This window comes from Lepisma saccharinum, chromosome 1 (genome assembly GCF_977018435.1).
Source record: "Lepisma saccharinum chromosome 1, izLepSacc3.1, whole genome shotgun sequence".
Taxonomy (NCBI): domain Eukaryota; kingdom Metazoa; phylum Arthropoda; class Insecta; order Zygentoma; family Lepismatidae; genus Lepisma; species Lepisma saccharinum.
Genome location: NC_139229.1, coordinates 210644129 through 210660789, shown reverse-complemented (window position 1 = coordinate 210660789; position 16661 = coordinate 210644129). Strand labels below are relative to the sequence as shown.

Below are 16661 nucleotides of genomic sequence, written 5' to 3'. Positions count from 1 at the left end.
AAGTAAGTTGAGTTGCGTGAGATGATGTTTATTTAGTGAAAAACACTGTTTTATAGGTAAAGCCGCAACTTAATTCAAATGTGATTGCGTTTGTGAATATTATTGTTATTTTGCAGTGATTGTTTAAAGGCAAAATGTGTTATTAAATTTGTAAAATAGCAAGAAGCTATTTTTTTTGTTCAAACCGTTTCGTCCTGAGAATGCTCATTGTAGCATAACATTAAGGAGAGTCTCATAACTCCGCCGCACAAGGAGATTGGGTAGCTACCGTGACGTAGTAATCCGTGATCCAGTGGCGAACACCAGAAAGGAACGTCACAGGTAAATTTGGCGCTCAACGTGAAGGCATCGATGATGTAAAAGGATAAATTGTAACTGTAATATCGTGTGAAAAAAACGTGTGTTTTGTGCCGTGTGAAGTCATGACGAAATTGTCGAGCGTTACAAAGTCTGATAACTCATAGATGTAAGTCATGTGATCGATTTTGCAGAGATATCAAGGTATGAGCAGGAGAATTTTGCGAAGCCAGAGCAAGAAGAAAATGGATAAATTGAGTTGTTGTGATGATAAAGATAAGCCTTTGGACGAAATATTTCAGTGCAGGAAATGCGAGGCGTATTTCCATTTAGGGTGTGCAAATTTGCCAATATCCAGAGAATTTATTCCTGATGATGACTTAGTTTGTAAAAATTGCAAATCGCATAGTGCTACTTTAAATATGGAGGTACTTTGTGGATGGTTAAAGAGAATTGAAGAAGGAAGGCTAGAAGATAAGAATGAATTAAGGAAGATCATTGAAGAAGGAAGGAAAGAAGATCAGAATGAAATGATAAAGAGGTTTGAGAAAATGGAAGAAGGAAGGCTAGAAGATAAGAATGAATTGAGGAAGATGATTGAAGAAGGACGGAAAGAGGATAAGAAGGAGTTGATGAAGATTATTGAAGACGGAAGAAACGAAACTAAGGTAGCTTTCAGAAACTTGGAGGAGGTATTTAGGAATGATAAGGAGGAAATGATGACGAGAATGAAAGCAGACCGAGAAGAATTGATGAAGAAGATTGAGGATGAGCGGAAAGAAGATAAAAATGAAATGATGAGAGTAATAGAAGACAGAAGACAAGAAAACAAAGAAGAATTGGAAGTTGTGCGATGTGATTTGTTAAAACAGATTGATGAAGGGAGAGATGCACTAAATAACATAGAAGAAGTCAGGGAAGTAGACAGACGAAAAGTAATGAATGAATTGGACACCGTAAAAGCAAGGATAGAATCCGTCGTGGATCAGCAAAGTACTTCAAGGAATTTGTATATGCAGGACAGTGAGAAGATGAATAAAGAAATTAACCAGAAGTTCTATTTTATGGAGGAATTCCTTTTAGGGAAGTTGGAGAGATTACATTTAGAATCTGTGCAAGGAAATCCAGGAATGACTGCTGGAAATACTGACAGATCTGTGGAAAATGTTCGATGGGTGAGAGATGATAATGACCCTTTGATTTCCGGTATATCTTCAACAGAATCTGTATCTTCTGCTGAATTGTTGACTAAAAGGAACCGTAAGAGGAGAAGACGTATCCAAAGTACAAAAGGGATACCCAGAGAAGATATTGATAAATCTCCTGATGTCTCTCATAGTCCATCTCACACTGGACATTTTTTTAGAATGTCTGATATTAACTCTCTGAGCAAATTTACCGGAGAAATAAATTCCATATCAGCGGAGCGTTATTTGGAAGAACTGAAAACGTCCATGGACATAATGAAAATGCCTATGCACTATAGATTAAAGGTGCTTCCTTCTGTAATGAAAGGGAAAGCTAAAGCCTGGTTTATTGCCAACGAGAGAAGGTGGAAGTCTTTTGAACAGTTTTGTGCCGCGTTTAAAAAACAGTATGCCTCTGCAGAAGCGAAGCAGAGAGAGATCCAGATTTTAAGAAACAGAAGATATTCCAAATCCTCAGGTCTTTCTATGGAGGATTATTGTTGGGACGTCTACGGGTCATACTGTAACTTGGTCGAACGTGTGGACCAAACAGAAGTGTTAAGTTTAATTATTCATCAGCTCCCATACAGAATACGGCAGCTAGTATTAACAAGAGATCCTCGAAACATTGACCAGTTGACCAACTTCTTGGGGAAGTACGAAGCCTCAGAACAGATAGATGGGTGGAGAGGCGACGGTAATAAAGCAGAAGAAAGGAGACCTAACCAACCTCGAGTTCGCAGAGTACAGATGACAACTTCTACTAATAATCCTGGAGGATCCCGCAGCGCAGAGAGCGGAAATGGGAAGGAACCAATCAGCAGAGAAGGACAGCGATTCCCGGGTGGTAGGTGGAAGAATAGAAACTGGACAAGTAACAGACTTTATAGAAGGACTACGCCGTACACAAATAGTTGGAGAAGAGATCAAAGAGCTCCAGAACGAAAAGAGTGTGCAATACAGACGGAAGAGCTACCTTCCAGTAATCTTAGAGTTACAGCGTCGCCATGGGAAATTAACTGCAATGAAGTTCTGGGTTTAGCCCAGCGCCCGTTGTAAGCGGTACTCTTACGCTTGCAATGAAGGGCATGCAAGTAAAAGAAAGCGACGAAAGTGAAGACCCATTCCTAACAGAAGATCCGTTAGAAGTATTGTACTTGAATATCGAAGCCACTCCTCTAAATTATTTAAAAATTAGAAAGACGATAATGGAAGAAGATAGGGATAATGTGAAGAAACCTGAAATTTCAGTCGAGGTATTAGGATTCCAAATAAAATGCACTCTGGACACGGGTAGCGAATGTACCCTTATGAATTATAATATTTGGCTTCAAGTACGAGAGCGATTACCAGGTCTTAAATTGCAGAAGTGTCCAGGCGTAATATTAAAATATTTTGCTGGAAAAGAAAGATCACGGATAGCTGGTTGCAGGCGAATAAATTTTGAAATTGGCGGTTTTATATTTGAAGATTTGGTATATGTGGTCAAGTGCTTAGAAGCTGACTTATTATTTGGTTATCCTTTCCTTCGAAGATACAAAGCCACTCTGGATGCAGGCGCAGAAAAATTGTATCTGATCAATGATGGACACACACTAGAGCAACATTTACTTCCTAACGCTGGAGATTCAGAGAAGGGCGAGTCGCGGGAGAAGACAGCCTTCATACAGTGTACGAAAGCGGAGGAAGAAGCTAACGCTGATGAGTGGACTGCAACAGAATCAGACATAAGAGATAAAGCCTTTGCTTCAGATGTTTTGAGAGTTGAGGAAAAGGAGCAGCTATTTAATTTATTGTTGAAATATAGAAGAATATTCGCCGACAAACCAGGATTATCTAGGAATTCTATCTGTGAAGTAAATTTGACCAGTGAAGAACCTGTTTTCTCCAATCCTTATCCGGTTCCGTTGTCCAAGAGGAAAAAGTTGGAAGGAGAATTATTGAAGTGGCAAGAGAAGAAAGAAATGTTTGATCTATGGAGAAAAAGAAGGAAGAAGAAAACAGTTCAGAAAACAAAAAGAAACCGCTTGTAAAACACTCTAACAAATAAGCTTGCACGTGAAGATGTGAAGTAAGTGTTATCAAATTTATATGAAAATCTATCTTTTGTTTGCATTGTGAAGGTTGAAAAATATATTCCATCATAGAAAGTAATCGTTGAGAGTCCTGCACATTCTTTGAAGAAAATGGATAAAGAAGAGTTTACAAAGCCATATAATTATTCAGATAATGCTTGCCTTGTGTACACGATTTGGATACAACTTGAATTTCATTTCCTGTAATGATTATTATTAAACCGAAAGAGGGCTGACGTTAGGTATAATTCCCAGAAGAATTAGAAGTTCACAATGTTGATAATTTAGTTCCAGGAGACCAATCTGAGAATGAATGGCGAAGTCGAAGGGAAAGGACAGCCATAGTTGAAAATGATAAAGGTCCAATAGGGAACAAATGTATAATTTTATGTGACACTTCAATGTCAATAATTACGTTAAAGCCCAGAACAATTTCAGAAGTTAAACGTTTGGAAATACAAATGTTTAGGACATGTATAGTTGGATGAAGAACAAGCTGTTAATGTTAAAAAGCTCTTAGAAGATGTGGAAAGGATGGTTAAAGAAAGAAAAGAAGTTCTACACAAAGCAAGAGAACAGATAGTTTGAAGATTTGTTTTTATGATTAAAAAATGTAGGATCATATGAATTTTCTTAGAGCGAGTTTGCATGAAGAGTGAAGAGTTCTGACGTAAGCTCGAAGAAGTTTATTCTATAAAGAAAATTTCCTTCATGTACATTACGTCAATTTTCTTTGTTTGTATGGGAGGAGAACTTGATACGCCTTGTCTATTTTGGTGATATGTAATATGTTATTTGTTTTCTGTTAATTTCACAGAAATCTGTTTGATTTATATGTTAGTTTCAATGCTGTTGTTTGTGTTGATTTAAATTTATAATTTTTGCTGTATATTTGTTACACGCAATATTGGAAGCGGAAGTCATTTCCGGTTTATAAACATTTGTTGAACTGTCCAATCTTTTATTGATTCGGTTGCCAGGACAACAGTGCGTGAAATGGAAAAAGTAAGTTGAGTTGCGTGAGATGATGTTTATTTAGTGAAAAACACTGTTTTATAGGTAAAGCCGCAACTTAATTCAAATGTGATTGCGTTTGTGAATATTATTGTTATTTTGCAGTGATTATTTAAAGGCAAAATGTGTTATTAAATTTGTAAAATAGCAAGAAGCTATTTTTTTTGTTCAAACCGTTTCGTCCTGAGAATGCTCATTGTAGCATAACATTAAGGAGAGTCTCATAACTCCGCCGCACAAGGAGATTGGGTAGCTACCGTGACGTAGTAATCCGTGATCCAGTGGCGAACACCAGAAAGGAACGTCACAAAATTGCATGTTGTTAGTGTTCAGCTTTAATTTTTAACTTGTACAAACTATTCATTAAAATTATTCCCATTGTAGTTTATGTTTGTTACAAGCATTTTAAACATGTTTTTTTGACATAACGTTTCAAGAGAACACATGTTCCCTTCAGCAGACCTGTGACTTTTTCATTAAGTTCATATAAATATTTAATGTATGACTAAAGAGCCAGTCTCAGCCTTTCTGTGCATAAAGTGGACTCAAAACAAACAAAAAATCAAAGAAATCTGTGATGGTCAAGGGGCACTCTATGCCTGATTTGAGATGAAATGGCCCCAAAACAATAAAATTTGTTTACTGAACTAATGAGTGAGGTTTCAAGTAATTATATCACCCCATTAGAGGCAGCTTTGAGCCTTAGCTTCATGCATCATAATAGTAGTGGTGTTATGGTTCATTCATTTTGGGGATTATTTTTTCCTTTACATCTTATATTTAACTTGAAAAAGTTTGTCATATTTGTATGTACTGTTTTGTATTGTATGTATTCCCCTGTACATTACACTGTACCAAAGAGGCACACATTCTTCATCCCAGCCATTATGGAGATGATTCTTCAGCCACTTTAACCCCCAGGTACCCATTGATAAGAGGCTGAGGGAGCCAATTTGAATACAGATAATATTTAACTGGAAGCATATAATTGTCAACCCAGTTAACATTTTAGAATACTACTCCTCAGGATTTCTAGCTAACTGAAATAAATTTAAAACACATACATGGATCCATCTAAGAACATTATCTATAAAGTACTGTGCAGTTATGTATGAAATTAATTGGGAATTAGTACTATATATTCACATGAGTTGTTCATTCCAGTCTCCAATTATATCCTTTCATTCCGTTGCTCTATGCAGATAATGAAGGATAGTTAGCCATTAGATTTATTTTTCATGGTTTCAGTACATAGAACTAGTAATACATTTAAGTGTTTTAGATTGTAGTGGTTGTTCAGTATTACCAGTCATTCCCATATTTAAGGAGAAGGGCTTGGAGATTGGGGCACTCCTGGTTTGGGTCTCCACTGAGTAGAAGGAAGACTCACAATGTTGCAAAAAAATTGATACTGGTATGAAATAATCTGACAAGAATGAACTAATGGTTATATCCAGAGATGTGATGAAGTTCCATGTAAAAATATATATATACAGCGTGTCCACAATGAGACTCCAACATTTTGAAAGTCTATAACTTTTTCATTTTAAATTGTACAGCAGCAGAAGCAGAAACTCAAAAAGTTTATGTGGTAACGTTTTAGTGCGTGCAATAGCCGTAATGGTGCTGCAGCAATCGATTGTTTGAAAATTGAGATTCCAAACGAGCGTGCACAGGTTGTGTGGTGGTGTGCAGAAACGAAATCACTTATTCAAGTGCAACGAAACTTTCGTCGTGTGTACAATAAGGATCCTCCGACATTCATGACTATAAAGAAGTGGTGTGATCAGTTTTTGGCGACCGGCAATGTTTTGAAAGGACACTGTGGTGGTAAACCCAGAATCCAGGAACAGGTTGTAGAAAGTGTGCGGAGGTCATTTGAAAAGAGTCCACAGACGCCAGTAAGACAAGCAGCGAGAGAACTTGGTATGAAACGGTCGACAGTTCACACAGTTCTTCACTGCTTGTCTTACTGACATCTGTGGACTCCTTTCGAATGAAACTGTGCACTCTCGTTTAGAATCTCCATTTTCAAACAATCGAGTGCTGCAGCGCCACTACGGCTATTGCACGCACTAAAACGTTACCACATAAACTTTTTGAGTTTCTGCTTCTGCTGCTTCCGGAATCACAGCTGTACAATTTAAAATGAAAAAGTTATAGACTTTCAAAATGTTGGAGTCTCATTGTGGACACGCTGTATATCAGTGGCATCATTGGTGTAGCAACATATTGCGGGGCCCTGGGCAAGATTAGAATTAGAGGCCCAATTCTTTAAATTTGAAATCTCAATGTAAATTGATACAAAATCTTCAGGAATATGTGTGCAAAAATATTATGAAACTTAATTAAAAATAATAATTAATGATTATAATTATATTTAATAATTTCATTCACCTTAAAAATGCGTTCTCTGGTTTTCCTGGAGCTGAATTGGCTCACGACTTCTGAAGAGTTGGAGATGGGTTGATGTCATTCTCTGGAATGTAAACAAACAGTATTGCCAACCACTGCAAGGTGTTATTCAGAGCAAATGGCTAGCCATTCAATATATCCCAATGATCTCCTGTGTGGAATGTGTTAAAGCTGTTTCAAGACAGGAAATAAAAGTGCAGTGTTGCGAGTGTATTAAGTTATGTCATTTAAAATGTGCACAGTTAAAAGAACAGACATCGAATGTATGAAATCCATGTGTCAAACATGATGTAAATCGTGTTCCAAAGCAAGACAAAGTAGTCTGCAACTAGAATCCACCATGCCGCTAGAGTTGCCAACTCTTATTGACCTTTACAAAATAATGCAGAGTTTAAAATAACAAGCTTCAAACTTAAAGAAAGTAAATATTGAAACTGAACATGAACATTGTAAACTGGGCTTAGCTAATTTGACTTTTTTAATATAGCCATTTGACTTTGTTACTTATTTTGTTCAATTTGTTCAATTTGAATTTCAGAACTTAGAGGATAATTGTGAATCTCATTTTGTTTAATAATCTGAAATGTTAGCCCTTTTGATCCATTTTCCTCACTTCTATTTATTACACTTTTTTACAATAAGTTCCATGGCATGCAAGGCACTGGTAGTCACACACCCCTTACTTTACCTCTGGGTAGCATATACTTTGTTCAAAACCTGGGCTATCTCGCCATACTATAGTGTTTGAATGGACAAAAATTTGTTGGTGGATGGGTGGGAGCTCTTTTTCATTCACCTTTTATGATTTTGAAGTGATGTGACATTGTGATTAAAAAATATCTCCACAGCTGTCTTTTATCCATGTTTGTTTTTACACCTTAGTAACTTTTCCCACAGACTGGACGTTCATGTAAAGCATGATTTTCTTGTTTAATGTTTACAAAAATATCCACACAGACAAAATTAATACCCAGTACGAGTTTCATGTCTCTATTGTTTTTTGTACAAAGGTTACGTATGTTCAAAATCTCAGTTGTATGAATTTTTGCCTACCCTATATATACCTCACCAATTAATTATATATATATATATATATATATATATATATATATATATATATATATATATATATATTCATTCATAACTTCAGTATCACTGATGCCCAGTTGTTTTTATTGTTAGTGAGGGTTGATTAATTTCATCTAGTAAATATAATAATCGTAGTGATGGTAGTGCAATAAAAATTAAAGTGATTGCTGGTATAATTGTGCATGTTGTTTCTAGGGTTTGCCCTTCTAATAATATTTGATTAGTTAATTTGTTATTAAATAGGGATATTAATAAATATCCTACTAGCATTGTAATTATAATTAAAATTAGTATCGTATGATCATGGAAGAATATTGTTTGTTCTTTTAATGGGGATGATCTATCTTGTAATCCAATTTGGTTTCAGGTTGCCATTTTTAAGAAAGGATATCCTTATATTTGAAGGTTAAATTTAATGCACTTTTCTGCCACCTTAAAAATTGGTTAATAATATAGGAAGTTCTGAATATGTATGTTCAGAAGGTGGAGCTGCTTGTATCATTTGATTGATGATGTTTGTTGTATATTAAATAATGTGGGTTGGGCACTTGCTATACCTTTCCAGATAATAAATACTATTATAATTACTGCTGTGAATGATATTATATAAAATATATAATATATATATAAAATCATATGCATCTACAGTTTTTTGAACCAACACATTGTCAATGTTTTTTCTTTAATTTTTTTATCTAATCTTTATTCATCCTCATCATCATGATCAGCCTAAAGATATATATAAAAAAAACTAACATAACAAATGAAAATATTTAAATTCTAACAGAAGTTACTCTGACAAGAAAGGTATGATGATGAACTGTGTGAAGTCGTCATTGTGCTCAGCATTTAAGGTGGGTGTTTATGGTGATTTTTGTGAATATCATTGCTTTGATGGAAAGGAGTAAAAGCGACCCTTTCTTTTGCAGATTGAATCAGTGGACCTAGCCCTGAAGTTGTTGGATGGGTATGATCTGAGGGGACACAAACTTCATGTTGAAAGAGCCAAGTTTCAGATGAAAGGAGAGTACAATCCTTCGCTGAAACCAAAGAAGAAGCATAAGAAAGAAAAGGAGAAACTGAAGAAAATGCAAGAAAAGTAATTACTTTCAAGTTATAATTGTAATTAGAGTTTACATCATTGAAGAGACATTTTCAGGCACAGCATGTTTGTAGCCTGTATCATACACATACACACTTGCATGACAATGATAAAGAAGCAACAGTACTACTGTCAGATTCAAAATCATGGATATTCGAGTCTAACCAATAGAACTATACAAAAATGAGTTACAAAATTTAGATTATTCAATTCTGTGTTAACCAAATTTTGTTTCAAGTATGCCTTCTATTTTTCATCAGTGTGAGAACCAAAAAAGTGTTGATTTTTGGACTTTTGCATATAATTGCTCTCTTTGAAATTCTGTCAATAAAAAAATTGGTGGTCCGATCTTGCAGACAGAAAAGTTTTAAACACAATTAATATTCAGATTTCTAAAATTGCTTATCAATTTTGTGAAACAACTTTTTCTTAGTATCGGGCAGTACTGCAAATACAGTATCATTGTCAATTCACATTGTGAAACTGATTTTATACAGATTTTTATTCATTGGAGTAAAGATGTACATGGAACGTGGCAACACTGACTCACAGTGACAGCCCGCAGTTTTCGTGGACATCGCTGTGTGTGGTTATAATTATGTTAAAAAAAAGAAAGAAAGAAACACAGAAGTTATCGCAAGGAAATCACCATTCTCCTAACATTAAGGAGGATTCTGGAAGGAGCAATTGAATTGTCTCCCCCACTGAAATGTCTTAAAAAGAGGGGATCATGTCTTTTCATATCTAAAAGTTAAGTGATATCCTTTTGCTACATGTCACAATCTATTAATCAATACTGAATGGTGATTCTCCACCCCTCTTAACACCAGAGGTGCAATATCATGAAATATCAGTACTGGGATCGATATATATATATATATATATATATATATATATATATATATATATATATATATATATATATATAATATATATATATATAAATCAGTTCAGATTCTGACTTCAGGAAATGATTTTCATTTTTCAGATTCACAAACAGAAGGGAAATTTCAAGTAGTTGTGTATTACAATTGTCGAATTTTTTTCACTAAGTGCCAGCAGTTTCTTGGAAATGGCAGTTTTCATTCAAGAAATATGAAAACAATCACTTCTGCAAGAAATAGCATGTGAAGATTTTTCCCATCTTTGAAAATCCATCCTAAAAAGCACTTACATTTGTCTGCAAATGGTGAACATTTCCAGTCCAAAATGCCAGGATTTTTTTTTATTTCCATTCAAAATGAAAAACTTTCCATCCTGCGCATCCCTGTCTAACATTAAATGATCACCTGGAGTCAGTGCCTAAAACTAACAATCAACCTTTAATGAAGAGAGATTGTTAATGTGCCACACCATGATGATCCAACAAGACCAAGATTCAATTTCAGAGATGTGTGATCCCATGAATTTTAGGGCTTGGGAGGGCTCTTACTTCCACACACTTTAATTTTAATTTATTTTTGGAATGCCAACTCCTGCCTTTTTTCAGCTGTGTGTGTGAAATGATATCCTTGACCTTAACTTGCATTTTTCGTGACCATTTAACAGCAAATTTTTCGAGTTCTCCATACTTACTCAGAATTTCATAAAGATTACAAATACCACATTCAGAATAGTATAAAATGTATTTGTATTAGAAGTTGAAAAAGTATATTTTCAAAAACATAGCTGTTGTCCTGCATATATTTTCCTATTATTCCTGGGCTAAATGCCACTCACTGAAAGGTGAAATAAATCTTGTAGATATTTGCTTCCTCTTCATCATGGAGCTTGATTTTGGTGAGGGAACTAATTTCCCTACCTGAAACCAAGGTTATAGACCACTACAGTGTCTCTTTTTCTCTTCATCCGTACAGTTACCATCACAAATTCCAAGTGCTGCACATGTTCCCTGTTGACACAAACAACAGATTTACATAATAGCAGTCACAGAACTTCAAAATACAGATAGGCCTTCAATAATTTCTTCAGTATCTTTCTTTCATCTTTAGCGTAAGCATTCCTGCATGCAATCTCTGGTGTGAATTCCAAAATTTTTGTGGTGACCCAGCATTGGAATCTACTCGAAAGCAATTGTAGTGGACTTTAGCCTTGTAAACCAAAAGATATTGATAATCGGACTCGATGTGCTGACCAGCCAGATGGCAGAACTTGCCCCTCAAGTGGCTGTTGAGCTACGGAGTTTAGTTCAGAGGTTGATCGGGTTATATCCGACCGATATGTAAAGTGTACTTACCCTATGAAAAGCCATGCTGCCACCACCGGTTGTGTTCTATGGGACCACCAGCATTATGGGCTATCGCCCGACCGCAATTTCCACTTCAACAAACTACGTTGGAGCACATTCATAGGAATTCCATCCCATTTCTCCTTACAGGCTTTCCATAGGCCAGTGAGGGTGCGGGGGCAGCAATGTTGTAGACGTTCTGTTTAACAGTCCAAATGCGCAGAATTCAATTGGACTGGCATCAGAGCTTTTGACAGGAATGTCATGAAAGGGAATAACACAGATTTCTGTTTCCTGCTCCATGTCCTAATAAAACCGGGAGGGATGATCTAGTGGTGGGGCTTGATGCTTCATCCATGTGGATCTGCACCTGGTTCTTGTTGGCTCTGTACAAATGAGGGAGGATGTCTGTCCAATAGATTAGGACCATAATGGATTCCTGGAAGTAGGCAGCATTCACCTTTACGTTTTTCTCTACCTTAAAATCTCCAACTTCCCCTTGTAACTGTATCTGGCGACAATCATGATTCCTTGCAGGAAACTTTATCGCCACTGGTGGTAAAACTCTGTACGTCCCTTGCCATAGGTGTCACAGTACGTAATTTCCCTAATGTTACCATTACGCGTGAGATAAATGTAGGTCTCATCCAATGTGATAACTGTCTTCCATTTTGACTCCACCAAGTGTCTTTCTTACAGTTTGCGGCAGTTGGTCTTACATTCTGCAATGTGGTGTGTGTGAGAGAAGGTTGTGAACCCGGTCCTTACATATGCACTGCAGGCCAAGATGGCAACGAATGACATCGCTGACAGTGGACTGCACCACATTGAACCAAATTCCATGAAGCATTTCAGGCCACACTTTCGCTGGCAACATCGAACGGGCCCTTTTTGTTGGTGAATGTTTCTGCATGAGCACCATTTGTGTTTGCCAGGCCACGATATCTTTAGCTGTGGTCAGTCTGATGGTTAAACCATTTTCCCGACACTGTTTCGCTCTTTGGTTGTACGAAAAATGTGTGTGGAAAATATCCATGATGTACCCTTCCCAATAATGGTTAATTTTCGGCAGAATTTCACTAGCACGAAGACAACGCTCCGGCAACTGCAAGCTCAGACACAACACTGGTTTCAATGTTCTGGCGCAACTACACATGTGGCAGCAGCGTTGTCAAATCTTTCGGATATAGCCCGATCAGCCTTTTGTATAATCTTCTCGAAAATTAGCATTATGGAAGAAGAAATTGTTGCTGCTTTGAGCCACTAATTAATTTATAGAATTTATTGTATTAATTAATTTTACAATGAATATTAAATGATATGTGTGGAAGAGATGAAGATGAACCAGATGTAAATATCTCTTATGAGTTTCTTGTTATAAATGTTCAAAGTTAAGAGTTGTGGGACTTTTGAAACACATTGTATAAGCTGTATTTTGTTCCATGGTTTTTTTTTTTTCCTACCTTTCCATTTTATTAAACATGCACGTTTTACCACTCACATTATTAGTAAAAGCCCCTTCATTTTCTTTTGTTTTTAATATGACTCAAAAATGAAACTTTTCTTCATGCATGGGCAATTCTCTCAAAATAGGATGCTTTGCTCTCTAAGAAAAAATTACATCACACTATTTTCAACTGTGTTGAATAAACTTCATTCATTTCATTAGCATCCAGAGTTGAAGATTTAACCTATAGTGGCCGGATGGGAAAAACTCTTCCGACCGGCTGGATACCCATTGCGGACACATGGGAAAAGGTTTTCCCAGTACAACGTGACTAGGAATTAACATGCCATTACTTGAAAACTACACACGATATTTCAGTTCTGTCTCTTTTGTTCATTAGTATACATATCATGTATGACATACTTGATTTACAAAACAATGTATCCCCTGTCACTATTATTAACAAGCGGAGATTAAAAAAGTCCTTTGTTTTCCTCTTGGTATTGTGGACAGGTTTTAGAAGAAAAGGTTATAACTCCTCAACCACCATTTTTTCTGACATATTTCACTTTTACATGTAATAATGAGAACAAAGGAACATTTTAACAATGTGCAAGAATTAATGGTCCAGTGGTGACTCAGGGGCAAAGGCCCAAAATTTGCCGTAATTTCCTTTTCTTTTTTCTTTTCTTCCAAAGTTGGTGCATGAGCATTACATATCCTCAAGGAGTGGTATTTTCTTGTGCTTCCCTCCAAATTTGGTCTTTCCAGCATTCATAGGGCCAAAATTCTGGATATTGATTCTTTAAGATGGCAACTCTGACACTCTTATACATTGTTGTTTTTTTTAGCCAAGAAGTATCATTCTGTTTTCAATGAAACTTTGTGTGGTTGAAGGAATTTACCACTGCTACATACATTTTTTTATCCACTTCAGTCTATTTTAAGGCCCAATTTTTTTTCTTCAAAAAATCAATTTTCTTCTTCCTTTAACACTCATTATTGTAAGGCATGATGTATAAATTTTACCTCCACTAAAAGCCCTGTCTTTAAGAAAACACAACTGATTTCATCTCTCTATGACAATTAGTCTTTGAGCCAAGATTTTTGATGTACTTTGCGACAAGTTTGAAAAGCGTGCGCTTGAAAATGTCCTGTCCACCGAGGCTTTCCAGGCACATGAGGCACCGTCTGCTAAAGATTAATATTTATATATATTAGTATGTTGTAGCATTTTTAATTGGTCCAGAAATTTATTTCAAAATGCCTGAAGACCCGGAAAAATCAGGAAATTTGGTTTCACAAAATTAGTTAGAACTCTATATTAAGACAATGAGAAAATCTTTTCACTTCATTGGATCCAACCATTCTGTACAAGTTGTTACAAAATATAATTATAGTATCAATTTCATCAGTTTTTAAATAATTAAATTTGAATTTTCAGTGATGATGCTAAAATTATTGAGACATGGGGGCTCTGCTAAAGGATAGTGATTGGTTAAAATTTTTGTGGTTGTGTTACAAATGTCTGTATGTTTGTTGATTTTCTTGGAAGTTTAATGCAAGTTTCTCGAATACTTTATTTTTCTTTTTTATCCATGAAGTTTGTTAAATCTGGTTTAGTTTTTTTTTCTTGTTGATTGTTTATAATTGCATTGTCTGTATGTTTATTGTTACAGACTGTTCGATTGGAGACCTGATTTATTGCGTGGTCAACGTCCGAAGAATGAGAGAGTGGTGATTGTTAAGAACCTTTTTGATCCAAAGATATTTGATGATAATGTTGCACTTATTTTGGAGTACAGACAAGACTTGCAGGAAGAATGCTCAAAATGTGGAAGTGTTCGCAAAGTTGTTATTCATGATGTATGTATATATTTTTCCTTACTTTTGATTAGGTTTCTTGTTCCTAAAACAATTATTCCATAGAAAGCACAATAACTACTTTTTTTTAAAAAATTGTGGTGTACATTATGCTTTCCATGGTTTGCATATACTGCATAGGTGAAACTTTTCTAACTTACTTTCAGCTTGCATCTTTATAATTTACAGGTGCTACAGTGATATGTGTCAAACTTGCAGATCACACACCCTGATAGCGATTGTAGTCTTATTTATATTTAAAAGTAATAACTATATTTTAAATACTGTTTTCTGGGGTCCCTATGTTTACACCTAATTGTATTCAAGCTAATGAAAATGTTATTGTGATAAATATTTCAGAGGCATCCAGAGGGAGTGGCTCAGATAACATTCCGAGAACCGGCAGAAGCTGATCAGTGTATTCAGCTGCTGAATGGAAGATGGTTTGGCCAGAGGAAGATTACTGCCGAGACCTGGGATGGGAAGACGAAATACAAGTAAGCTTTGTTTTGTGAACTGATGCAGCCTTAAAAATTTGTTTTCATTGCCATCACTGAGAAGAGTAGCTGCTAATTGCAGCTGAAGGTCCAAATTTGTTGTAACATTACCATTTGGTACCTAGCACAACTCTGCATGAAATGAATGTAAAGCTAATAATTAGTGTCACATATTTTTGGTAAATAAATAAACAAATTTTAGTGCAAAAGCATTCCAGGTTCAAAAGCAGGAAATAAAATAAAATTTTCCTGTTATAGCAGTGAAAAATTAGATGAAAGGCAGTATATAAAATGACATTTTGGTTTTAAAATTGTGAATATAATCCTAAATTTGATTTAGAAACTGCACTTATTACACAAAATAAACATATCCCTTTTGATACACATTTATGTTGTTACCAGAATATTAAGTTTATTCTCAAGTATTTACAGCAGAATTAATCAATTTTCCATGAATCCTGATATTCACAGGATAATTCAAACTTCAGAAAGTGTCGCGTCAGTAAATAAACTCTAAATTTTGTGTTTAAGAGTCTGTTTTGCATTTAGCAGTTCATTTCACATCTTTTTGTGACAAAACAGGGTAGCAAAATCCACCTCACACCTTTCAGAAACATGAAAAGTGAACATTACAGCTTGTTATTTCACATTTTGTATTTTCGTCAAAAACGAAACATGCATGCCTCTACTCAGCTGTTAGCATATGCAGCTGATGTATACTTACTGGGGGATGATGTAAATACAATTTAGAAAAATGCTAAAATATTTTTCAAAGCAGCTAAAGATATTGGTTTGGAAGTTAGAAGGAGAACCAAATATATGCTTACAGGCCGAAGCCAAGTGTTAGATAATAATCAAAATCTAATTATTGATAACAACTCGTTTGAACCAGTTTCCAAATTCAAGTATTTGGGAGTAATACTAACAAATGAAAATGATATTAAAGACGAAATAAAAAGTCTGCTTAATATAGGAAATGCATGTTACTTTTGTCTTCATAAACTTTTGTCTTCTCGTTTAATATCTAAGAAACTAAAAGTTAAAATATACAAAACAGAAATTTTGCCTGTAATATTATATGGATGCGAAACTTGGTCCCTTACATTGAAAGAGGAACATAAATTGAGAGTATTTGAAAATAAGATCCTTAGGAAAATATTTGTACCTAAAAGGGATGAGGAGACAGGTGAGTAAAGAAGGTTACATAATTTAGAACTACATAATTTGTATTCATGTCCAGATATTATTAGAATGATTAAATCAAGAAGACTTAGGTGGGTAGGCCTTGTAGCATGAATGGGAGAGGAAAGAGGAGTTTACAGGATTCTTGTTTGGCAACGTGATGGTAAGAGACAAGTAGGAAGACCAAGACGAATATGGGGGGATAATGTTGAGAATTGGTAGGGATGGAAAAGAGTATATAGATCTTGCTCAGGATAGGGATAGAT

At 35.5% G+C, this 16661-nt stretch overlaps 1 protein-coding gene across 3 annotated transcripts in view; it reads left to right on the top strand.

Annotated features, from left to right (window-relative positions):
* barc (RRM1_TatSF1_like and RRM2_TatSF1_like domain-containing protein barc) overlaps positions 1 to 16661 on the top strand; it is a 111698-nt gene that overhangs the window by 78923 nt on the left and 16114 nt on the right. For all 3 annotated transcript variants that reach the window (XM_083111744.1, XM_083111751.1, XM_083111760.1), the window contains exons 5-7: positions 9007 to 9176; positions 14533 to 14719; positions 15077 to 15213. In XM_083111744.1, the coding sequence (XP_082967870.1) occupies positions 9007 to 9176; positions 14533 to 14719; positions 15077 to 15213 (494 nt within the window). The remainder of the gene's footprint in view (positions 1 to 9006; positions 9177 to 14532; positions 14720 to 15076; positions 15214 to 16661) is intronic.